General features: G+C 37.1%; 1 protein-coding gene across 1 annotated transcript; it reads left to right on the top strand.

Annotated features, from left to right (window-relative positions):
- The first annotated feature begins 7,687 nt into the window (after nt 1-7,687).
- Nucleotides 7,688-10,871, top strand: LOC145043865 (BTB/POZ domain-containing protein SR1IP1-like). The gene is made up of 5 exons (XM_078992637.1): nt 7,688-7,763; nt 7,845-7,914; nt 7,979-8,578; nt 9,023-9,529; nt 10,213-10,871. Exons 1-5 carry the CDS (start codon nt 7,732-7,734, stop codon nt 10,768-10,770), a joined length of 1,767 nt encoding a protein of 588 aa, XP_078848763.1. The 5' UTR covers nt 7,688-7,731; the 3' UTR covers nt 10,771-10,871.
- The last annotated feature ends 15,779 nt before the right edge of the window (nt 10,872-26,650 follow it).

Below are 26,650 nucleotides of genomic sequence, written 5' to 3'. Positions count from 1 at the left end.
AGAAAAACGATTTTCAGCAAGCAAACAGTTAAAGCATCACATACAATTGAAACCAACCATGGCTCTAATACCACTGATGGGTTTTATGCATAAGAACAACCCTATGTGCTTATACAAACCCTAATACTTGGATCTAGGTTTCTCTATTGTACATGCTTTGAATCCAAGACTTGCAACCCTAGATCTATCATATATATTTCGAAATTAACATCATCAGAACAGATCTAAGTGTTTACCTCTATCAAATAGCTTGAAATCCTTTAGTCTTCTTGTTCTTGAGCTTAGAGTCACAATTGTAACTCCTCTAATTGTTCACAAACCCCAAAAGCAAGAAGGTAATATGAGAGAGGATGAGAGATGTTAAAATCGTCCCTAAGTTTCTCTTGGAATCAGGTGTAGCAGATTTTCATAGCCTAGGGGTCCTATTTACTCTTGAAGGCTGCTAGGGTTTCAGTCTAAACCCTAATGGACAGCTTAGCCTCCAAGCAGCCCAAGGAACCTTCTCGAATAAGGCCTTGGATGAAAAAATGATGGATCCCCATCATAATTTCGTTCCCCCTTAAGTCCATAAGGTTTCCTTAGCCCAAAACTCAACTATCATACATTTGACAATTTAAACCCCTTTATTTAATTAATCTCTTTTAGTCACCAAATTAATTCCTAATTAATTTATGACCAATACTAATTAAATAAATATGATTTCTCCTTTAATATATTATTCTTATAATATATTAATAAACCATAATATTCTCTCTCTCTCTCTCTCTCTCTCTCTCTCTCCTTAAATTACCTTGTCAAGTTGTTTTGGTGAAGTCAACCCAAAATGACCGTGCACAACTGGGTCAAGTACATACCAAATATAGTTACGAGCTTAGACACTAATCCAACAAGGCTTTCCTAGCAAACTTGTTCAAGAAATCCCTTTGGGATTCCTTAGGATCCTGAACCACCCGATAGAGATCACTAGTGATCTTTTCGAACGTTATGTTACAAGAAAATTGGATATTAAAAATATTAACTAAATGTGAAAACAAAGTAATAGAGTAAGGAGGAACATTTAGTATCCATTTCAAGGTTGATCCTGTGAGGGTCGAGCCAAACCCTTACATAGATAAGCTTCCTTCAAATGTGTTGGAATAGGGATGACCTCCATTCCTTCCTTGTATCGCGCCACATGTTTCTAGCATTTGTAGTCTTATCGTAAAGCTTCATGTAACGTCCCAAAATTTAAGACTAAAAATTTCTTTTATAAAACATTACTTAAAACATAATTATCAATCCATAACGTAATCAGAGTATTAATTTCCAAAACACATGTTCATTATCAGAGTAAAACATCCCAGGCTGACTAATCTATGGTGTGTGCCATGTGATCACCCCGAGCTCTTCCCTCCGCTACCGGAAGTACCTGAACCCAAAAATGAAAACCGTAAGCACGAAGCTTAGTGAGTTCCCTAACCTAACACATACCATGCATAACCACATACTGCACATACTCGGTCACGCTCGCTATTCTGGGCCTCGCCCCTACCTCGGGCCCCGCCCGCTACAACGGCTCCGCCGCTCTAGGCCTCGCCTAGCTTCGAGCCCCACTCGAATACAAATATGTTTCACTTAGGCCTCACTTGTCACTGGGCCCCACCCGCTAACATGTAATAGCACCTAAGCATATAACAACACATAAGCTAACATATACTAATAAATCCTGTCCTGAGGCCTCGCCTATCTTAGGCATCGCCCTTGTCCTGCTACTGATGAGTCATGGAACCCCATCCATGCCCCTACTGGTGGTGAGATACGGGCCCAACCCACACTCACTCTTTCTGTGACTTGGGCCTCACCCCTACTCTGTTGCTAATGAGATGTGGAACATCGTCCACACTCTGCTATTGGTGAGATACGAGACCTCGCCCACACTCACCTCCCTACCAGGCACATACATGTATCACACAGACAACAAGTATAACTATCATGCAAACCATTCCTTGCGCACCCGCCCGCTAACATTGGACCTAAGTCCCAAATATTATTCTGGCATACAATACCTAGGGCTAACCCCTGGGTCTTCCTACTCGTATCTACATAGGCCGACATTGTGGCCTTAGACCCATTCACACAAAGGGAAACTCATGTGGTACTGCTGAACTTGCTGATAAACCCTTTGGATGCTGACTGACAATTCCCTGAACCGCTCCTCCACTATCTCCCCGAGCTACCAATATCAAAACATATATCACTTAACTTAACTGATCTCCAAAAGTCAACTCTGGTCAAAGTCAAAGTCCTGGTCAAAGTCAACCTTCCAAGTCAACTCTACTCGCCGAATCTGCATACTGACTCGCCGAGTTTATTAGCTCAGAATCCTTTCATTCACGACTAGACTCACCGAGTCAGCCCCTAACTCGCTGAGTCTACCGATTTCCGAGTCCTGACCTGTCCAACTCACTGAGTCCCCACTCAACTCACTGATCCGAGTCTTAACTCGAAGGGTTTAGGGTTTCGTGACTTGACTCGCCGAGTCCAAGAACAAACTCGCCGACTCCAAGGCAATCTTCAACAGACTCGCCGGGTTTATTAGCTCATAATCCTTTCATTCACGACTTGACTCGCCGAGTCAGCCCTTAACTCGCCGAGTCTACCGATTTCCGAGTCCTGACCTGTTCAACTCACTAAGTCCCCACTCAACTCACTGATCCAAGTCTTAACTCGAAGGGTTTGGGATTTCGCGACTTGACTCACCGAGTCCAAAAACAGACTTGCCGAGTCCAAGGCAATCTTCAACAGACTCGTCGAGTTGTTCTTCCAACTCGCCGAGTTCCTGCCCAACTTCATCCAACTCGTTGAGTTCACCCATGTGACTCACCGAGTCGCTCCAGTTCTTAATCCATTCAATGGCTTTTTGAGCCATGCAAGGGCTCCAAATCATAGATCCATACTTCCAAAGTCCATTCCCCATTTAAAGTTGCAAACTTTACATATAACTAAGGAGATCTAAGCTCAAAACACTCTAGGGCTAGGTTTTAAGACAAACATGCTTCACCCACACCCCTAAGGCTGATACTTTAAGACTCTCTAGGCCAGAATACACTTAGATCTGAAGTAGCAACTTCAGATCTGGGCTCTAACTCGAAATGGTTCAAGAACATGGCATAAAAGCCCCAAAACTCACAATCAAGATTGATTTACATGCAAAAGAGGGAAGGTAACGACTCCTTACCTTGAATTGCTCTGGAAAAGCCCTCAAACGCTGGATCTACTGCAAACCCTTGAATCCCCAATGGTTCCTTCCTTCCTTTTTCCTTCAAATCACCCAAAATATGGCAAGAAACTTGAATGAGCAATAATGGGGGCTTAAGGTTTCGGTTTCTGGATGAGAGAGGCTATATGGAACCCTAATAGAGAGAATAAGATGCTTAAATAGTGCCCAAAGCCCCGAATTTAGGGTTTTCCTCGTTCAGACCAGACTCGCCGAGTCCCCTTTGCCAACTTGCCGAGTCGGTTACTTAATTGATCCCTTGGATCCCACTCCGGCTCGTCGAGTTCTTCCCTGGACTCGACGAGTTGACCCTTTGACTTAGGTTTTCTTTCCTTTCTTGACATTTTTGATTTTGGGTGTTACACTTCATGCTTGGTGTTTGGAAGCAATTTGGGAACTCGGTATCAACAATCACCAAAGGAAATCTTAAGAGCTTGTAGCTTATTGGGAAAGATTTTGGTATAGGCTGGACCACCCCAAGAACAGTTGAGATCATATGCCTTAACTGCTGAAGCTCCTTGTCCAAGACCGAGCTTATTCTTGCATCAACGTCCATGGAGTTAGTATTATAACTGTTATTATTAAAAAGTTACCATGATCCTTGTTATTGGGAGTAACAAAGGTTTTGCTGGGATCCTGGATCATTTGAGCTTGCTCCCTTAGAGCTGCACCCCAAGCGAGAGCATGGGACGGTGTTGAGGTTCCTATCTCGCAACGATTTCCTGCAGATCCTGCATTATAAAAGTTTAGGACCTTGGGTTGCAAGATCGAAGGTGACGCTTCCTAGGGTTACTGGATCTCCGCCCTCATTCTCTCCATTTCCTTGAGTATCGTCCGGTTATCCTCCTGTTTCTGAGTGACTTGTCTTTCCAATCTCTTCATCATAGAAAAGAGCTCGTTATTGGAAATTAGTACAGGGGGATCTTGAAATCATTGGGTAGCGACTGAATATGTGTTTTTCTTTGATGCCTCAGAAGTTTTCTTGGGAGCTCCACCTAGAGGCGGAGGAAGGTTTATTGAGAAAATGGGAGGAATGGAGGAAGATGATAAGGTTTGTTAGGTAAAAATGATTTTCGAATGATTGTGAACACCACGAACCCATGGTGGGCACCAAATTGTTTTGGTTAAAAAACGATCAAGTGTAATTCAACCAAATTGTCTGAGAGGTTGTGGTGTTAGTGTATTACAAGTGTAGAATAATGATCAAAGTGAGGTAACAGAGTTACAAGGAAATCCTTTGATCCTAATTGGGAACTCTGACATAAAACTTTGGGAGTTGATAACAATCACCTGCCTTGTTGCTTTTTATTGATTTTAATCTATGATTACAGAGATGATGAAGATAATATGAAACAAGTGTAGTAATAGAGCTAATCGTTTATGTAGTGTGCGAGTTACATGTTTTATTTATTGTCTAAACTAATTAACAAGAAGTCCGAGATTTCCAAGATTCTTCTTGAATAAGTATTTGCACATTGTTTTACTTGGTATTCCCAGATCTTAAGCTTGGTTGAAGGGATTCTCCACTGAGAATGAGCCTTCTGTTGACCAATTCTGCATATATGAGAAAAAGAAAGAAGAATATAGTCATTATAAGTGTTAGTAAATATTAGTGATAACAATCAGTATCCTAGGATATGTCTAAGGATCCTCAGTCTTCAAGATTATTAAGGATCATGAATATAATTTTGAGATCCTGCCTATAACACCTATACCCTATTATACTCATGCATCCTATACACAAAGGATCCAATCATGATATAATTAATATAGTAAGAAGAGTCACCTGAACATAAACTAAAGAATCACTATTGCACGCACGAATACTCGCACAAAGCATACTCACAAACCCTCGAAACACCAAACAAAGGTGAAACCTTAATCTAAATTCCAAAACCCTAAAGATTGACCCAAAGTTAAACTTGGTCAAAAGTCAAAAGGTCAACAAAAATGGTCAAGGGCACTTCGCGCCCCATTACAGGCGCCTATTTCCTACTATAGGACAATTTAGTTGCAGAATCTTGAAAAACTCAGACGTGCCCAATGTCTAAGCCCAAAACAACTTATTAAACAAATTAATCGTTTAAGTTAGAAACCTCAATTCTCAAAATTGAAACTTCTTGATGTCTTACTGGATAAATTTTCCAACTTTCTACATTCGGATGGCTCAAGCAAATAAGATCTAAAACCGTAATTCACCAAAAGTGACAAAAATGTACTTATTTTAATGCTTGGAGCAAAGAGAGCTCTTGCATGCACTCTTTACTTCATCCAATGACCAAATCTAATCCCAAGTCTCCTCTACAAGTTGTGGAGTTCCTCAAATTCCAAGTAACAAACTTCAAAGAAAGCAAAACTAAAAAGGACCAAAAGCCCGACAAACTTCTAGATCTATGAAGAAAACAAAATAAAGCTTGAGTGTTTAGAGCTTATTAAGGTCTAGAGGTGAAGAAAATGATGACTTCTTCAAGATCAATGTTCCCTTGCCCAAGCTTACATGCTCCCATCGCTCATGATAACCATAAAAGGACAAATGAGCACCAAAATAAGTTTATGAGAAGGATGAGCTCGACGTTCTGGGGGTGATTGAGGCTAAAAATGAGAAAATGCTACTGGTTAGTGTGCTTAAATAGGCCCAAATCCTAAGGCCTAAGATAGAAGCCTAATTTACTGTGACTCATCGCGCCTCAAACAAATTTTTACGACTAATTCCATTTTATGTATCTCGATTCACTCGTTACTTCTACATTTCCTTTGAGTTTAAAACCACAAATCATGTAATAAAACACAATTGAAAATCAGATGTCACATATAAAAAACATTGGTGATCCGATTGTGTTGATGGTGTTTGAGTATATTTCAACAAATATGGTACATAGATTGTATTCTTTGATATTTGTGTTTTCCTTCTTTAATGTACAAAACTTTTCAACGGTTGTTTATATAAAGTTCAAATTTATATGTTTAGTAATTTCTTGATTTTAATCTCATTTGTATGTGTATGTATGTGGTAGATATATTTCGTAGTTCAATATCATCGGACCGTGTTCACTCAAACCTATCATCTAATTGACTTAAGATGTCAAATTAACCGCTCTTTTTCCTTCTCCACTATTGTCCACCCAACACTAACTTTTCCGGTAAAACCTCTAGCACCTTTCGCCTCCCCTTGAGTGCAATTCCGGTATATAATCGTTTAGACGACTCCATGCAATTACTAGATGAAGATCTTGGCATACACTAATAAGACACATGGCATATCATCCAAATAATGTCAATTTAAGCTACCCACAACCAAACAAATTTTCATCACAAAACAAAAGGTACAATCACCTCTTCCATATTCCCAATGTAATGCTATCATTTTTAAAGAATATTTAACTATTATTTTATTAATAGTTCACTTATATTATACTATTATGTTTATATAGTCATATTTGTAACTTGTCACATATTGTATAATTGATTACAACTCAATCTAATAACCAAATTTTTTCGACGACAACAGGATTCACCACCGGATCGGATATTTATATAGATTTTCAGCAAATTACATTGTCTAAATTAATCATACATTGCGTTTGATTTTTTTGTATTAGACAAATTATATTAAGAAGTGGGTCGACACTAGAAACAACCAGAAGTTACCCATTCTTGTGTAGGATCTGATAAGGCTATGATATTAACGTGAATGATTGAATGATCATAATGCTCAATGTCCACGTCTGTTATTTAACCTTATTATGCACTATCATTTGATGTTGAAAATTTTGCAAATATTGTTAATATCGTGAATAGCTCAGATAATAATTTTCTTAATACAAAATAATCACAATTTTTTTTTTCAAAGATCCAAAAATCAATCACATCAAACCAAACGATTTCAAGCCAAGTTTATAAAAAAAATCTAGTTGTATGTCATTATTTGTTACAGTGAAAAAGAAGATATGCAATGAGGTTATAGGGTTCCCACCTAGATTTGGCATCGGTCCTTTTGTTTGCATGTATTAATGGCTTTTGATCAAGAATCACCGCTGCGCGAGATCAGTTACACGGTTAAAGATCCTAATTACTCCAAAATCCTATTCTTTTTCACCACTCCCTATTCGCAAATTCCTCGTATTTTCTTAGAATTACCCTCGTTTAATACCAACATTAAAAATAATACTGTTTTCTCCTAGTCTTCCTCCTTCTTGGCTAAATCCTAATACCAATCGTGGGTATTTCCTTAAATATGTTGATAGTTTGATATGGTACATATAACGTTAGATAGATAAAAATGGTGGAGAATAAAAGAAACAACTCATTCCTCACATCCTAGAACCAAGTGAAATGTATGTACTTTCGTAAGTTTTTTTTTATCTTTAGGAGTATGTGGTGAAATACAGCACAGGATTCATGTAATGATTAGTCAATTATTGATACAGTAGATGTTCAGAACCCTTAAAATGCCTAGGCACTAGAGTCAGTAACATATGGCCACTTCCATGAAGAAAACTAGTGATTGGTTTGCTTTAGTCTCAACTTTTATTCCATACTTGTAACTTTGAATATTTAAAGAGACATTTTTTTTTTTCAATGTTAACAGGATTTTCTTCCATGAAATCCCAAGTGATGTTACAGTTCACATTGGAGGTGCTTCTTTTTCATTACACAAGGTATGATTTGTGATTGTATGTATCCTCTTGTTATTATCCATCATATTTCTGTAATTTTATGCAGTTTCCTTTGGTGTCAAAGTGTGGTTACATAAGAAAAATAGTATCAAATCGCACAGATTCTGATCCTTTAGTGATCGAAATCCATGATGTCCCTGGAGGCCCTGAAGGATTTGAACTCGCAGCAAAGTTTTGTTATGGAATAAACTTTGAATTATCAACAGAAAATATTTCCATTGTGAGATGTGTTTCAGAGTTTCTTGAAATGACAGAAGATTATGCAATTGGAAACCTTGTAACAAGATCTGAAGCTTATTTAGATGAAGTAGCACTTAAAACATTAGCTGGTGCTGTCATCATTTTGCAATCATCAGTAAATTTGTTACCGATGGCTGAAAAAGTAAAGTTGATTACTCGGTGTGTTGATACTATTGCATATATCGTGACCAAAGAAAGTGAGTTTTGTTCTTCTAGAAGCAAGGATAATTTGGTTTCTTCTTCATCACATCTGAAAGGTATAGTTGATTGGTGGGTTGAAGATTTAATTGTGCTTAGAATTGATATATTTCAAAGGGTTCTTCTTGCAATGATTTCAAGGGGATTTAAACAAAATGAACTTGGTCCAATTCTAATGCTTTATGCCGAGAAGTGTCTTCAAGGTTTGGTAAGATTTCTTTTTGTTTTAGGTTTATTGAAAGAAGGGTAAAGTGCAAGAAACGTTAACATACTTTCATCATAGCATTCAACTTTCATGTTTTTTCTATTACATATATAATAATACTTTGAAAAATCTACCCAATCATACGACAGTCATCCAAATTGAAAGCAATTTTCAGTGGAATAATTGATAGATTTTTCATAGTATAATATCTTAATAAGAAAACTATAATACCATAGAAGAAATGAAGTAGGATGTTATATTAACCAAATAAATAAAAGTACTTTGCTTTTCTTGCATTTAACACATTGGCTAATTACTTGTTACTAAATGGCATCATTTTTAGCTGACATGAATCACTTCATTCTTGAATGGGAGTTTTTCATTAGAACTCCCATAGGAATCAAATAATTTTCCATTTACTCATATGTACAATATAACATCAAACAGGAGATACACCAAAAGAACAAGAAAAAAATTGACTCGAAACAAGAACACGAAAAGAGGATAGTTCTAGAAACAATAGTAAGCCTCCTACCAAGAGAAAGAAACACAATGTCGGTCAGTTTTCTTTCAATGCTACTTCGGGCAGCCATATATCTTGAAACAACAATGGCATGTAAGCTAGACTTGGAAAAACGAATGGGCTTACAACTCGGGCAGGCAGTTTTGGATGACATACTAATTCCATCTTTTCATTTTGATGGTGACACATTGTTTGATGTTGATACTATCAAAAGAGTCATGATGAATTACCTTGAACACGTATTAGAAATCAATAATAATCAAGAAAACGACATGGAAAAAGTTGGAAAGTTAATGGAAAGTTATCTTGCTGAAATAGCTTCGGATAGGAATTTGTTACTATCAAAATTTATCAATTTTATTGAACATATTCCAGAACAAGCTAAGGTATCAGATGATGCAATTTATAGAGCCATTGATATTTACTTGAAGGTATGTAATTGTATATTCTTCTTCTTACCATTTGATTTATAGGGTTGATGTCATAGTTTGGCAAGTTCTCATTTAGTCACTTTAGTCGTTTTAATAATTTTGGAGCGTAACCAACTAATGATATTGTTCTATGTGCGATTATGACCTGTTACAACAGGTTTTACTGGTTTTTAGCGCTGATTTGGTACATTTTTACTTTGTCCACGTGGCAGTTGACTCATTTTAGTCATTTTAAATGCATGGAAGGAGAACCAATCATATTTTGTATGTCCTTGCTGTTTCACCTTCACTCAAAGCTTCTATTTTATTTTACTATATTAAAATGATATATAATAAATATTATTAATAATGACTAAAGAAGAATATATGTGAAATAGTTAGTCAACCTCCCCCTCATTAAAAATGACTAAACTGACACGTAGACCCACTTGCTTCAAATCCGCACCCAAAACTCGTAAATCCTGCTATAGCAGTTCATAAAGGTTAATGTCATAATGGTAACAAATATTTGGCTTTTTTTTTTTTTTTTTTTTTTAACAAAAGGTCAATTTTTGATTAAGTACCATAACCCCCACGTCCTAATGGTACATATTGAACAACATTGAAGTGATTAAACAAGAACATAAGATAATAGTTTGTTGGTAAATTATGACATCAACCACTGTTTATATAACATTTTACAGGTTCATCCAACATTAAGTGAGATGGAAAGAAAGAAAGTTTGCAACTTGATGGACTGTGAAAAGCTTTCAAGTGAAGCATGTGCACATGCTGCCCAAAATGACAGGCTTCCTGTGCAAACTGTGGGTCAAGTTATTTTCTATGAACAACAACGGTTAAGTAACACAATGAGTGGTGATGGTCTAATAGAGGTTAAACCCACCTCCACCGGCACCTCCACCACCATCACCGCTACCACCGCCACCAACAAGCCATCATCCCATGAGCTTTCATGGCTGAAAAAAGAAAACCAGGACCTGAAACTTGAAGTTTTAAAAATGAAAATGAAGTTGAAAGAAGTGGAAAGATTGTCTAGTGAGAAATCTGTAGTCCGCATCCCAGGTGTTCCTACTCGTTATTCTGCTGATAGTAAACCACTGTTTCCTCGGAAATCGTTTTTGAATTCTTTATCGAAAAAGTTGGGGAAGCTTATACCGATTCTACGTGTTGATGGGGTTATACCTTCGAGTACAAGTGGCAGGAATAAACCAAGTAAAGACCGAAGACATTCAATGTCTTGATTCATTTTGGAATAGGATTCTGGATTCCATGCTTTTGATATATTTGTGTGTGGTATTTTTTTGTAAAGTTTTTGTTTATATTAAAAATCGTTAGACATTAGCTCGATGGTCAACTCAATACAACATTCGGACCCTATGGCGACAACAAATTTGGACCCATCCAGACAACATCTCGTCGGTATAGGCTATGCCGACGACATGTTGTCGGCAAAGAGTCATCGGCATAAACGTGTCGACATAGGTCCATTATGTCGTCGGCATAGCTCCACCTATTGCGACGACTCGTTGTCGGTACAGCTTTTGTCAACGATATTTTCGGAAAAAAATAAAGTTTTATTAATAACCTGTGGCCACGACTTCGCAAAAGGTCTAAGCTATTGTGATGACGGTCGTCGGTATAGATTTTTCACAGTTGTCGTTTGTCGTCGGGATAGCTACTGGCTGTTTTTTTTTTTTAGATTTACAGATTTTGTACATTGCTGTTCCTGCATTTTTAACAAATCCAAAAAACATTGCAATATATATCAATTGAAATATATTAACTAGGTACCATTGTTTAAATTCAAAACATCAAATTCAAGTTTTATATTATAATAAGTAGTTAACTAACATTGTTCAAAATACGAAGAAAAAAAAACATCAACCATCATTGTCATAATCGTCTCCTCCTTCTTCTTCTTCCATCCCTTCGGCAAATTGTTGAGAGGTACTTGATTGTGTGTTATAGTTGAATACAAAGTTAGGAAATGGTGATAGTTGGAAGTTCGTAATACATGCCGCCAATGATGCATTATATTGTTGCAAATATTCTTGCATTTGTTGTGCATCAAATTGGATTGAGATTGGGGTTGAGATTGGGACGATTTGGAAGTGGAAGGCCGTTCATTTGGAATTAAACTAAAGTTGGTGGTTGGTTTCCTACCCACCCCGCGAGCATGTCCACGTCTCGTCCCAATGGCACGTTCTAAACATTCTTCCGCGTTTACTTCTCCTCCTTCCCCAACCTCATTTTGTATTTTCTCACATCCCTCATGAATTTTCTCTTAAAATAAAGAAAACAATTAACATACATTAATTAAAACAAACAACTAAACTTAAATATTAAAATAATAATAATATTCCTTAAACAAGAAACTATAATTAATAATAATATATTTAAACAACAGATTCATTTCGTTTATCACTTACCCAATCTTCTTTTGCTTGACTTATACACCAACCTGAACCTTCTTTGTAGCCCATTTATCTCCAACCCTCAATGTGTTGGGCTTGATTCCCATTTTATCACATAATAAGTGAAAAAACAATAAATATATTTGTACAAATGTTAATAACAATTTTAAATAGTACTAATGTATTTTATTATCTCTAAATAACGTCGTTGAGCATATGATCTACATTTGTGAGCACTTGTGTGCATAAGTTTCGACCTAGTAACTTTATTTTTGACAGACATGTGTCTGTTTTCCAAAGTCAAAAACAACAAATCAATCATATCGTTCCAAGCTTTGGTGGTCCAATCATGCGGTGGATATCTTCTTGCCCTTTCCACATTATGATATCCACCAACTTTATTAAAATAATTTTTTATCTAATACTTGCGCTCTCAATAAGCTCTATGCATATCTGTGTGGATACCCACCCGCTCGAAGGGGTTCCCATAAGTTTGTGCCCTGATACTTATTAATATCAAAATAAGTCTGCAAAAGGAAAAACATATTTGATTAGTAAAAAATATTTAATAAGTGAAAAATTCAATACATATAAAATATATTGTACACTTACCTCTAGCTCGGGATATAAATCATCTTTGTACTTGGTAGGAACACGATGCCAAGTATGATAATGCAACGGTACATGTGATTCCACTAGATTTGAGATCAGTCTAACAAACATTTGCCCGTTTTCCCCTATAAATCGATACGTCCGCCTGGAGATATCAATTCTCAAATCCAAATGCCTACGCTTGTTTTTTTCATACGCATCATACAAATTTAAGTTTCTCCCTTTGCCACTGCGACATCCCTGAAATCACGGCCAGAAAAGACCGATTTCATTTATGCTTTTTAAAATAATTTCAGCGTAAATCCTTTTGATTTAAAAGTGTTGCGGAATTTGTTCCCAAAACAAAACATGATAAAATAATATTTATCAAAGCATTTCATCAAGAGATGCATTTTCATTATATAATCAAAACTCGGGATGGCATGTTCCTATACAGACCATAAAGCATAAACGATAACATTACAAGTCATTCAACAAATATATACATATACAAACTTGTAAACAAAACAACTAGATGATTCATCCATCTTACGCCCTTGCGCCACTTTCTGTAATACAAATGAAACTGAGTGGGTCAGGCTTGGGAGCCTGGTGAGCATATAGGGTTTTCAACCCACAATAAATAAATTATATTTAATTTCACCAACCAATCACTATCCCGATTACCCATTCCCATTATCCTCACTTTACGTCCCTAAATCAACATCCATCTCAAGGGACCTAATCTAGGATTTTCATCAGGACAGACATTACTGCTAAGGGGTTTCCTCAACAATAGGTATCCTAAAGGCAATCATGAGGGGGATAGAGTACACCGGTGAACACATCGTTCACAACACCTACAGGTTATGAACCTGCTAGCGTTCCACGAGACTGTCTAGAAGGAGTCTGTGGTCGTTATCCATACTCCGCTGAATAACTAGGTTAACAATAACAACATCGAGGCCTCTCATCTGTTTATTACACACCAACTATCTACCCATGTTCTACCCAACATATTAGTAGATATAAATATATATATTTTCATACATAGTTTAAAAACCTGTATAGCATTTTCATTCAATACATATTCCACATAACAGATGAGGCACACCCACATAACACGTATTTCATAGAAAATAAATAAGATCTATGAGATAGAAGAGAATGAATATACATTCACACATATAACAATAAAATTATACACATAATTATGCGTTAGAAGAAAGTAACTACACACTCACTTGATCAGAAGATGATCAAACAGCACTACGGCTTGTAGAAGTAGTAATCCTCAGCATATCTGGAAGATCTCTACAAAAAATCGAACTTCTCGCGGACAGAGCTTCTGCTCGGGAATCGCACTTCTCGGGATCTTTGGGCTTCGAAACTTTCTTCGGGGCTTCGGGGTACTTCTGGCACGCAAAACGATGCAAAAACACGAGAGAAAAGGAAGAAATGAGCAAAGAAACTCGGCAGCCTCGACTTCCTTTTATAGGGGCTGGAAGCCTCGATTACGCTGGGCGTAATTCATGTACGCTGGGCGTACGCAACGTCATTGCATGCATATGTGCTCGAGTGACGTCATTGCATGCGTAGCTGAGGCGGTTCATGGGTACGCTGGGCGTACCCCAAATTACGTTGGGCGTACGCTATTAAGCAAACTTCAAACTTGCGTAACTTTCGCATACGAGCTACGTTTTTGACGTTCTTTATATCCACGCGTAGCGTACCCCAAATTACGTTGGGCGTACGCTATTAAGCAAACTTCAAACTTGCGTAACTTTCGCATACGAGCTCCGTTATTGACATTCTTTATATCCACGCGTAGGTCAGACCATACTCTACAACTTTCATTTAGATTCCGTCGGCTAATTTTGACTTTTATTTTTATTATTTATTTTTAGAAGGCCGGGACAGAAAAACTCCGTTATAAATTCATAACTTCTTCGTCTGACGTCCGTTCTCGCCTAACTTTTCATCGTTTCGCTACTAACAACAAGATCTTCGATTCTCGTTTAGATTGTTTTGGCTAAAAACCGCTCGATTTCAAATCGAGTATTCGGGCTGCATACTGCCACGTCGAAACTTCAGAAAATCATAACTTCCTCATACGAAGTCAGATTTGGGCGTTCTATATATATTCGGAAACCTCGTTTCAACTACTACAACATTATCCAATGATATCAAGTTTATTTTACACTTAAATTTTGACGCTCATTTTATTCTTAATTAATCATATCACACAATTAAGCAATTAAGCACAAAACACATAATATTCAAATAACACGTTCTTATTATCTCAAATTGGGTTACAAAGGTTAACCTAGACTATTACATTGCTAAAAATGGCAAGCCCAGAAACACGGGCGTTAAAATTCTCCCCACCTTAGGATGATTCCGTCCCCGGAATCACACATCATCAAACAAATGCGGATAGCGACCCATCATGTCACTCTCCGTCTCCCAGGTGAGATTCGGCCCATTCGTGTGTTTCTATCGGACAAGCACTAACTGGACCATCTGGCGTCGCAACTTCTTAGTCTTTCGGTCAACAATTGCCTCTGGTTCTTCAATCAACCTTTTGTTCTTATCAATTCTCAACTCCGAAAGTGGAATCATGTCGGGAACTTCCCCCGTGAACTTCCTCAAATAAAACACATGAAAAGTGTTATGAATGCCATTCAGTTCTTCTGGTAGTTCGAGCTTGTAAGCTTGGTTCCCAATCCTCTGAAGAACTTTAAACGGTCCAATAAACCTTGGACTCAATTTTCCCCTTTTGCCAAATCTTATAAGTCCCTTCCACGGTGAGACTTTAAGCAAAACTGAATCCCCAACTTCAAAAGTCATCAGTCTTCGCTTTTTGTCAGCATAGCTCTTTTGACGATCCTGAGCTGCTAACATTCTTTCCCTAATTATTTTCAACTTTTCAGCAGTTTGATGAACCAACTCCGGTCCCATAAACTGCTTTTCCCCAGCCTCAAGCCAACAAGACGGCGTACGACATTTCTGTCCATACAAAGCTTGGTAAGGTGCCATCTTAATGCTCGAGTGGAAACTATTATTGTTGGAAAATTCTACCAACGGTAAATGTTCATCCCAGTTACCTAGGAATTCCAAGGTACATGCTCTTAGCATATCTTCAAGCGTTTGTATCGTTCGTTCGCTCTGGCCATCAGTCTGCGGATGGTAAGCTGTACTTAAACACAACTTGGTACCCATTTCCTCTTGTAGACTTTTCCAAAACCTCGAGGTGAAACGGCTATCACGATCCGATACAATCGTTAATGGAACACCGTGAAGCCTCACAATTTCCTTTACGTAAGAATTTGTAAGCTTCTCCATAGACCATTTCTCCTTGGCTACTATGAAATGCACACTCTTAGTGAATCGATCAACTACCACCCATATCATGTCGTGACCATTCTTTGTTCTAGGCAGTTTAGTGACAAAATCCATAGCAATGTCTTCCCACTTACCCATAGGCACAGGCAATGGTTCTAAACTCCCGTATGGTTTCTGATGTTGTGTCTTTACTCTTGCACAAGTCACACACTCAGCCACATACTTTGCAACATCAAGCTTCATCGTTGGCCACCGGTAGTAGGGTTTTAGGTCCCTATACATTTTAGTGCTACCGGGATGAATCGAGTACATGGTTTTGTGAGCTTCTTCCATCAGAAGATCTCTGACTCCTCCTGTCTTAGGTATCCAACTCCGATCTTGGAACACCTTCTGTCCATGACTGTTTATACCGAACACCAACGTTTTTCCCAAACGTTCGTCCTTTCGGTCATTCTTCTCAGAAGCTTCGCTTTGAGCTTTCTTTATACTTTCCAAAATAGTCGAGACAACCTCAATTCTCAATGCTCTTGGCCTTTTTCTTTCAAGATTGACTTTTCGACTGAGAGCATCAGCAACAACATTTGCTTTACCAGGGTGGTAAAGTATCTTACAGTCGTAGTCCTTAAGTAATTCTAGCCAGCATCGTTGCCTCATATTCAATTCCTTCTGATTAAAGAGATATTGGAGACTCTAATGATCAGTAAAAAGTTTGCACTTTGTGCCATAGAGGTAATGCCTCCATATTTTCAGAGCGAAAACTACCCCTACCAACTCCAAATCATGAGTCGGGTAGTTCTTTTCATGCTCTTTCAGCTGTCGAGATGCATACGCGATCACCTTATCTCTTTGGGTAAAAACACAACCCAATCCAACACCAGACGCATCGCTATAAACAGTGAAGTCTTCAACTCCATCGGGTAAAAAAAGTATCGGTGCCTCGCATAGTTTCTTCTTTAGCTTCTCGAACACTTCTTTATGCTTCTCACTCCAAGCATAAGTAGCTCCTTTGTGGGTCAAAGCTGTCAATGGAGTAGCAATCGAAGAAAAACCTTGGATAAACCTTCGGTAATATCCGGCTAATCCTAAAAAGCTTCAGATCTCTGTGGGACTTTTCGGTTGTTCCCACTTCATCACAACTTCGATCTTCGCTGGATCAACCATTATCCCTTCTTGGTTGACCACGTGACCCAAGAATTGGACTTCACGAATCCAAAAATCACATTTGGAGAACTTCGCATACAACTTCTCCTTCTTCAAGACTTCCAACACTTCTCGTAAGTGTCTGCCATGCTCCTCTTGGCTTTTCGAATAAATCACAATGTCATCTATGAACACTATCACAGATTTATCTTGGAACAGATTACAAACCATGTTCATTAAATCCATGAATGCTGCTGGAGCATTGGTCAGTCCAAACGACATAACCAAGAGCTCATAGTGTCCATATCGCGTTCTGAATGCAGTCTTCGCGATATCCTGCTCCCTTACTTTCAGCTGATGATATCCTGACCTTAGGTCGATCTTTGAAAAATAACTTGAACCTTGTAGTTGATTGAATAGGTCATCAATCCTTGGCAACGAATATCTATTCTTTATTGTTGCCTTATTCAACTCTCGGTAATCAATGCACATCCTCATGCTTCCATCTTTGAAACTCTCACCAAAGAACACTCATCCAATCTTGAAAGGATGACCACTACATTGGATGGATCTATAAAAGTATGCAACAAAACGACCAAAAAAGTTAATAAACTAATTTCTGATGCTAAATATTTTATCACACAATTTCAAACTTTGTTTGAGTCCATCACTGCTACATCTAACAATGTAATTTTGGGTTTGAGTTCTTCTATGAAATCTGAGAGAGTAAAGTTTCAAGAAGTTCACAAAGGTCTCAAAGATGACCATAAGAAGTTCCAGTCTTCCATTTCTTCTCAACTCACAAAGCTTCAAGAAGATTTAGCGATGGAAAGAAAACTGATGGATGTCTTCGCTGTGAAGACTGAGAAAGTGAAAACTCTCTCTCTCTCTCTCTCTCTCTCTCTCTCTCTCTCTCTCTGAAGCTCGAAAAGTCTGAGAAACAAATCCAAGATCTGTTATCGGAGAAGTCGGTCATGAAAAGTTGCATCTCTGATGTCACTGCCTTGCTCTCGGATCTTATTGAAGCCACGGAGTTGATGATTCCTATTAATGTGCGAAAATATCTGGGAGAAAAGCTAAGGTCTACATTCGCTATTCTTCACCATTTGGAAGGTGTTTCGGAATCTTCAGGCATTCCCAAACAAGGCGGAGATAAACCAAAGCCAACTGTTACAAACCAAAACCAACTATTGTTAAGCATGTGCCAATTGTTAAAAGCGAAAATGGGCCAACATGTAAAGAGAAACTTTTCTCTGATGATCCTAGCATTGAAAATGAAGAAGAAAAAGAATAAGAAGAAGAAGAAGAAGAAGAAGAAGAAGAAGAAGAGCTTGATGAAGCTGATTTAAAAGGCGAAAGGATCACGAAGCTGAGATGGACGAACATCAACGAATTATTCGTGAAGCTTAAGGAGAAGGCTGAAAAAGATGCTCAGGTCACACTTGAGAGCAGAAAGCTTTTGTTCCCTGAGTGGACTCCGAAGCATCTTCAAAACGAAGCAATTGACATGCCAAGCCAGTATTGGTTAGAATATGTTGTGTCCTTTGAACGTCAAAACACTCACGACTCACAACTTGATCTTCAAATGACTCCGAAATCTTTCATGTTTTGCTCTTTCATTAAAGTTGCGAACATCCCCTCTATTAACAATGGATTTGAGCAACTTCCATTCGCATTCTATCTCAACTACATGAAACCCTAGTACGAAATATGGAGTGTGAGTAAGATCACATCAGTAAAGGTTACTGGACCTATCAAGACTGATAACTTCCCAAATGCCAAATTCAAAGTTCTCAGAGGTTCTGCAAGCAGAGTTTATGAATTCACTCTCACAGACCTGCGGTGTATCAATCCTTATAACTGGATCATGATCTACAATCTACTTATTCGAGAAGAGCAAAAGTACGAACCTATTTTCAGCCATCTTAAACTTATGATCATATCATACATTCAAGAAGTGGGTAAAATGGATGTTGAGATAGCTACTGTCCAGCGTAGGAAACCTTCTTCTGTTCCCAAATAAGCTCCCAAAGGATTTGAAAAGCTGAAACTTGGGAAATTTTACAAGGAAGATTGCTATATGGTGTTCCAGGGACGGGAATGAAATGACTCTGATTATCACAAGGCATGTTTCTTCCTTGATGATAAACACATGTACTCTACCTCTTGTCTCGAGCATGTTTTGAGTATGACCAATAAGTTTCGAGGAAATAGTGCTGGTGATAAGAAGTGCTTTTCGTATATGATTTGCTAGTATATCCAGTTTCACAAGGAACTGTTGAACTTAATTCCCAAAGTATTTGAAGTGCAAAAGAGGATTCTGAACTAAAGGACTCTTGATCAATTGATGCAAAGGGGAGATTGTTAGAATTATTGTGTTGCATCATTGGGCCTTTAGTTAAGTCTTTTATGTAAATGTTTGGGCCTGTCCACCATATTTAATAGGTTTAGAGTATTTAAATCATAATTTTGTTAACTATAATTACTACGTTGTAGCCCTAATCATGCATCTACAGTAACAATTCTTCATAGAGTTATTCTGAGGCGTGACTGTTATGTTGGATTAATGTCTAAGTCCATAACTATAATTGGTAAGACTTGACCCGACCCGGCATGGTCCATTTGGGTTGCATGGCATCATGCACTTGGATAGACTAAAATGAGAGAAATAAGACACTTATGGTTATTAATATATTATAAGTTCTAGTATATTAATAATAAGAATAATAAGATTATTTAATTCGTATTGATCAAGAATTAATCTAGGATTAATTAAGTGATCAAAAGAAGACTAATTAAATATATGGGTTGATTGTGCAAATCATCCATACTTATATAGTGGGCTAATGCTCCATGGATTATCCAGTTGGGCCAAAACCCATATGATGCTCCATGGTGTATTTGAACCCATGGATCCAAGGAAATGGAAAGTCATGACAATTAGGGTTTACCCTAATTGTATAACTATATAAGCATCTTATTCTTGATCAAAATCGGCCACTAGAGAGAGAAAGAAAGGGCTAGCCGATTTTTATAAAGTGTAGAATTCTCTCAAGTCATTCCAAGTGTATTTGGTGTTGTGTGAACCATTTGAGGTGTTACACTTGGGGCACTAGGCACTCAAGCTTCATTAAGACATTATACATCAAAGAGGTATGTATTCTATCTTGTTATATTGATAGTTTTGTATGCTAGATTAGGATAATACCTTGGATGTTCATATTTGCATGTATAATAGAGAAAACATAGATCCAAGGTATTTAGGGTTGCATGTACACTTAGGAGTGTTAGAATGCTCATAACCCAACAGTGGTATCAGAGCCTAGGCTTGTTTTCTTGTTATACCTGCAATAGAAGCTGAAAAAACGAATTTGTTGCTGTCTGATCATCATACTCGGCGAATCAGGAGACTCGGCAAGTCCATGCCTAAAATGTGATCAATTCGATCCAACTCGCCGAGTTGGTTCATGCACTCGACGAGTTGGACCCCCAGACAACATATTTTCGAGGGTTTTGGCTAGAAATGGACTAGGAACATTACCCTAAGTTGTTTTTGAACTTATAAACTTGTTTTTAATGTGGTAATGTTCATGCTAATCCATTTTCAAAGATAATTGTCAATAGATTTATGTTTTGTATTAGTTTAAGGTTTAGACTAATTACATGAAAAAGTTTGATTTGAATTATCTTGTTCTTATGAGTTGCTTATATTAATAGAAAAGTTAACTGAAATAGTTGCTTTCAATCCATTTTAATCTAAGAGTTGAGTATAAAATGTGTTTGTGTAACTTGTCCTCAAGTTACATGAAGAGTCACATTAAAGACTCATAAAACTCATAAAAGTTGGTAATGGTTACAAAATGAAGAGTCTTGTGTCATTGAATATTTTTTTATGACTCCATAACTTGTCCTCAAGTTATGAAAGTTCAAGAGTCACTTCATTAAAGAGTAAAAGTGTAACCTTAATTAATTCCATATGTTATAAAATAAAAAAAAAGTTAATTCTTTTATTAGTTTAAAGTCTTCCATAAGTTATGGAACTTGAAGAGTTTTTGGATTAAAACTACTTTAAACACATAAGTTATGGAATTAATTAGTTTTGAATAGTTTCAAAACTTGCCCTCAAGTTTTGGAATTTGTAAAGTTTTCTCTTATGAATACTTTAATTCCAAGTTAGCCCTTAGAATTTTAAAAGTTAAAATTCAACCCTTATACTTTATAATATTATAAGTTAATAATATATATATGTATAAGAGTAAAGTCAGTCTTACCGAAAGTACGCCTCATTCACGAAGCCGGTCTATAAGGTGGGTATAAGGTTATTGCCTATAAAATGACAACTTAATGGGTGTCCACTCTCACCCACCGCTTGCTTGATTGGTGGAGGGTCGTTAGCCGAACGGGTTTGACAGGACTATAATTCTCCCTTCATTAAAAGTATTAATGATAAATACTAAGTAACTAAACTCTTAAAAATACCCAATCTTAGTTACTTAGGAAAATGTGAATAAGGTGCTAATCCATGAAATTAGACTTTGCACTTTGTTTAAGTCGGTTAGTGGAGCGTGTGTGGTTAACCGGCACATTAACTCGTATTTAACAAGGTAGGAAAAGGGTAACTTAATGTTTATCATAGTATCGATGGAGCGTGTGTGGTTAACCGACACATCGGTTGAGGGGTAAACACTTAAGGGTTCCAAGTAATTTGCATGGTTACTTCACACCTCGTTTTGTGATCCTCGACATCCCAGTCACAAAACCTGAAGGGCACACTCGAGATTGAAACATGCCATTGAACAGTTCAATGAATCTCAAAAGATCTAGGGGTTTCAAAAACAATTAAAACCAAATAATACATTTCGTTTATGTTGGTGGAAATTGGTGAATTGTCATTCACCTACCTTCAAATTTTTTATAGCTTGGATTACGGCATACCTCTTCTAAGTTATAAAATAGTTTGTTGGGTCCTAGCCTTAATATCTCATATTGGGTGTCATATTAAGAACTTTAAGATCAACTATCTTGAATATCTCCCAAAAAATGTCTGGTTTAGACATTTATGATCTTCCCAAATCTCTTGAAACAAGCTTTCCTAAATGAAGATGATGTCCCATGGAAATCATACTTCTTTCACCTCCTCCAATTATTCTCCCTAACCCATAAGTTCTTGAAAAGTCTAAGGTCACTCAAGCCCTATTGGCAAGTGAAGGTCTAGGTGTGGTCACATCTTGGAGATGTAGTCACATATTGACAAGCCGGGAGAGTTGGGTGTCAAAGTCTTGAGAAAGTTGGTGGTTCAACTACTTTCTAAGTCACATAGTGAGTTCCTTTGGGACACCTATGAAACAGACTATGACAAGACCCTTAATGATCTTATCTGTTTGCTAAGATCAACTTCCTAAAACTTAATGGACATTGACAATGATGACATTGGATATCTAGTAAAGCATTCTCTTCCCAATGGAAAGGGATCGGCCATAGTCAACTCGGTTGACCAAATGGTAAAGCGAAAAGCTAAGTCTGTGATAGTCTCGTGTACCATTATCAAAGGGTCCATATGTTTATATTGCCAAAGGAAGGGGCATTGGTTGCAAAGCTGCCAAGTTCACCTAAGGATGTTAAAGTCAATAAGTTTGACTCCACTTCAGGTAAAGTCCATTATCTAACTCTGCTAAGTTTCTATTCTGAGATTTTTATTACATGATGTGACTGGGTCACATGTTGATGTTTTAAGAATCAAAGAAAAGTGAAGGAACTTAAAGAAAGAATATGCTGAATCTGATCGCATAGATGGATTTCTATCGCGTAGTTTAAAGATCGGATTCTTGAGCTACTTCTTAGGAGTTATGAAGTATTGCTTAGGAATAGATAACAACAAGTTTTCATACGGATTGTAAGGATATTTTTCCGCATAGTTTTAAAATAAAAGAAAATTTTTGATTTTATTTATTTTAAAATATCCTTACAATGGCATTTGAGGAAAAATTGTTGCTTATATGATTCCATTAATAGCAAGAGTGGAAATATGAAATTGATTCCTTCATTTGTGGTAATGTCTAAATTTACCAAATAAGGAAAGATTCTCATCATCCAAAGTCTCAATTGGACTGGGACTTGGAATCATGCAAGTTGTATAGCGTGATGGATGAGAACTTTCAAGTATTGGAAAAAATTAAGACTAATTACTTGTTCACATGGATGTGTGAGTCAAGTAATGGACTAAGGGATCGAGTACATAGTCATGTGCACTGATTAAGTCCACCACAAAAGATATAAGGCTATTCGTCATAGTTTACTAAAGCTCAGTAAATATGATTATACTTACAAGCTTAAGTGTAACTCTGAGACATTAGAAAAGGTTTCAATGCATGGCAAAGCGGATAAGAAGAATCAAATTAGGTAGAAGGATAGAAGTTTCTCAAATCTGAAAAGATGGGAGAGTACTTTCGTATCAGTTTTTATGATCATCTTAATGATTTAGAGACCTTATCACAATTCATCCTCTAAGTGCTTTCTTATAGCTAAGAAGAGGAACTATGAATTGTTGAAGTGGTTAAATCAAGAAGATGATTCATACTTCGTTCCAAAAATAATTCTTAGAGTCATACTCCAAGATTGTAACTTGAGTGACATGTCTCAAAGAAGGTTTAAAACACTTGTCAAATGTAAGAGTAAAAGTTTTCTATTCTTGTACATTTGAAATTGGTAAGTTGTGATGTTTTGGATAAAACAAAGACCAACTTAGGCCAATTGTGTGAAGTGTTTGTCTTGGTTAGAATCCACACTATCTCTTGGATGTTTGACAAGGGAGTCTTATAGGTCAAGAGGACAGTGGGAGTCTTAAAGGTCTTGAAAGTCTCAAGAACTAATCAAGAATAAAACCTAAAGTTCTTCACTAGCACACGACTTGAGGTTTATAACCAATCGTGTTGACATATTAAGTGCCAATTCCAGTTAAAGTTGGCTTTGCATATGAGTTCTTAGAGTTCTCAATTGATTGCACAACAACTTGGAAGCAATGGTAGGCCCTTGAGCTGCCAGGTGGCAAGAAATTAAGATTGAGTTCAGTCCATATGAGTTTGGATTTGTCATTATCCTTGTCTTGTGACTATGGTTTTGAAAATTCACATGGATAAGAACACAAACACCATTAAATGTAAGTGTCATGAGGTTTCTCTCCGATTCATGAAAATGATGGTGAGGAAACACTTTCACTAAGTAGATTTTAGTTAGATAGCAATTGTGATATTTGCATTCTCAAAGTCGTTAGTGGAGCGTGTGTGGTTTACCGGCACACTAACCTGGACTTGTGAGAAGTGGCAAAAAGGTCTAACCATTATGATTACGGCATCCCTCTTCATAATTGTTTAGACACACAAGTGTGCTATCTAAGGGAAGGTGTATGTTTTTGATAAAGTCTTATCAAAACAATCTAGTATCAGAAATCTGAACTTTGGTAAGAAAGTCAATAAAGTATTGATTTCTAGAAGTCGAGCTTTCTGAGTACATGTCAAAGCTAGTGGGAGCATAAGTGTTATGATAATAATCATCATGTTAGTGGGAGCATGATAATTATGATAAGTATTGCAAGTTAGCAATGTTAATTATAGAAAACAAAAGTTTCAACTGGGAAAGAGTTGTTTTGCTATAATTAAAGGAGAGGAAATTATACTTCATCTCAAATCTATAAGCTTAGATCGTGAGGTTTTAATCATTTAGTCAAGGATATATATATGAATTTCATGTTGGAATGGCTCAACATAAGGAAATTCTGTATATGGGTTCATTATTTGCGCTCTAAAATTCGATTATGATTACGACATCCCTTTTCATAATCTGAATTATGAGAACTTGGCAAATAGAAATGGAAATGTTAAAGCAAAAGACTACTTTAGTCTTTATGTGAGACATCATGAATCGTGTCCCATATGCTTCGAATATAGGATCGATTACATGTGCTATATTCATCCTTTCTAAAATTTTCCAAATGCCTGGGGCATTAAGAAGGGAAAAAGGTTTAGAACTGGATATGACTAAAAGGATTAAACAATTGTAGAGGACAATATAAGGTTTACCAAAGATTGGTTGCTCAAGGACAGTTGGAAGTATAGTGATAATTCTGGAAGGACCATATTGACATAATCTGTAAGGAGGAAACTCTTGTTCAAAAGTGATAGTCAAAATGGAATATGGAAATGTTTCAAAGTTAGAATTTTCAATCTGTTTAAGATTAGGAAACTTAATGCAAGAAGGATGTTTCTAAGGAGCTGATCTCTTTTGGAACTCTCTGTAATGGTTGTTGTCAAGTCTGTCTAACTTTGTGCATAATCATTTCGAGAGGATCAATGCATATAAGTTTAGAATCTAACAGATTTCAGTAAATGACATGAATTTGGAATTCTTGTATTTGCAGTAAGGATTTGGGAGTGTGAAAAGAGAATCATTGAAGTTATGTTCAATTGATCTAGTTCACAAAGTAAATATCATAGACAAACATAGTATGCATACTTGGTGTATGACATGACTAGTGTTTAGAAAACATAGTGTACATGCTTGGAGCATGGGACAACTATTGTTTTAAATTCAAGAATATAGTTGATAGTTGAAACAATATACAATGAATAATGTGTAATCATATGGTGATAAATAAAAGATGTTTTATTTATGTTCATAGGTTTTGATACCATATTGGATTCAATTATTCTTGTGTTTCATTTTGCATGTTTTGACTTCCAGAATAAACTAGGTTATTCTTCCGGAATGACTAAGTTATTCAAACCATCCACAGCCGGTCATATGTTGGAAGTAGATATGAATCAAGACTGTCATGGGTTGGCTTGTAGAGGTCTAAGATGTTGGACAAAGGGCTACAACACTCATGAGTGCTCATAAGTTCTGAGTATTGGATTCAACCCGCACTCATTGGAATCACTTCATGGATTTTATCACGAGTGATCATGAGACGATAATATCTTATATTCTTCAAACCTAGAGATATGAGTTGTTACTATAAGTTGGTTGTACATTGATTGCACGAAACCGCATTTGGTAACTCGGTGCTATAAAACGTGCCTTTGTGTATGATTCAACAAGTAGTAGAACAAGCCATATGAGTCGAATTTTATCCATTCCTTTTACCTTCGGGATAAAAGCAATATCTGTGGGCCCCTCGATGATTTGATGATGACAAATGGAAGTGCTCGGCCGGGCCAGGACTGATTTGATTTGTTCAATTAGTCAGTCATCATAAATCGGAAATCAGGAAACAACAAATGGACAGAGAGAATGATTATAATCCATGTCTCAGTCCATATGATATCTAGAATGGAGGAATATATGATCCCTTATCTAATGGACAAGTCATTGACAAAGGTCAGCGTTTATCGACAAGGTTAGAGTTCGACAGAAGCTTTTGAGAGCTACGATTGCCAGTTGGTTCCTGAAGTCATACGCAATAATAGTTTTAGACTTATCCAAGTGGGATACTGTTGGATTAATGTCTAAGTCCATAACTATAATTGATAAGACTTGACCCGACCCGGCATGGTCCATTTGGGTTGCATGGCATCATGCACTTGGATAGACTAAAATGAGAGAAATAAGACACTTATGGTTATTAATATATTATAAG

The sequence above is a fragment of the Lactuca saligna genome, chromosome 4 (assembly GCF_052625555.1).
Source record: "Lactuca saligna cultivar CGN05327 chromosome 4, ASM5262555v1, whole genome shotgun sequence".
NCBI lineage: Eukaryota > Viridiplantae > Streptophyta > Magnoliopsida > Asterales > Asteraceae > Lactuca > Lactuca saligna.
This window is presented reverse-complemented; position numbering and strand designations above follow the sequence as displayed.

Excerpts from the sequence above, each read along its gene's own strand:
- LOC145043865 (XM_078992637.1), top strand. The coding sequence starts at position 7,732 with ATGGCCACTTCCATGAAGAAAACTAGTGATTG. Across the intron at positions 7,764-7,844 it reads ATGAAGAAAACTAGTGATTG|GATTTTCTTCCATGAAATCC; the intron begins GTTTGCTTTAGT and ends CAATGTTAACAG. Across the intron at positions 7,915-7,978 it reads CTTCTTTTTCATTACACAAG|TTTCCTTTGGTGTCAAAGTG; the intron begins GTATGATTTGTG and ends AATTTTATGCAG.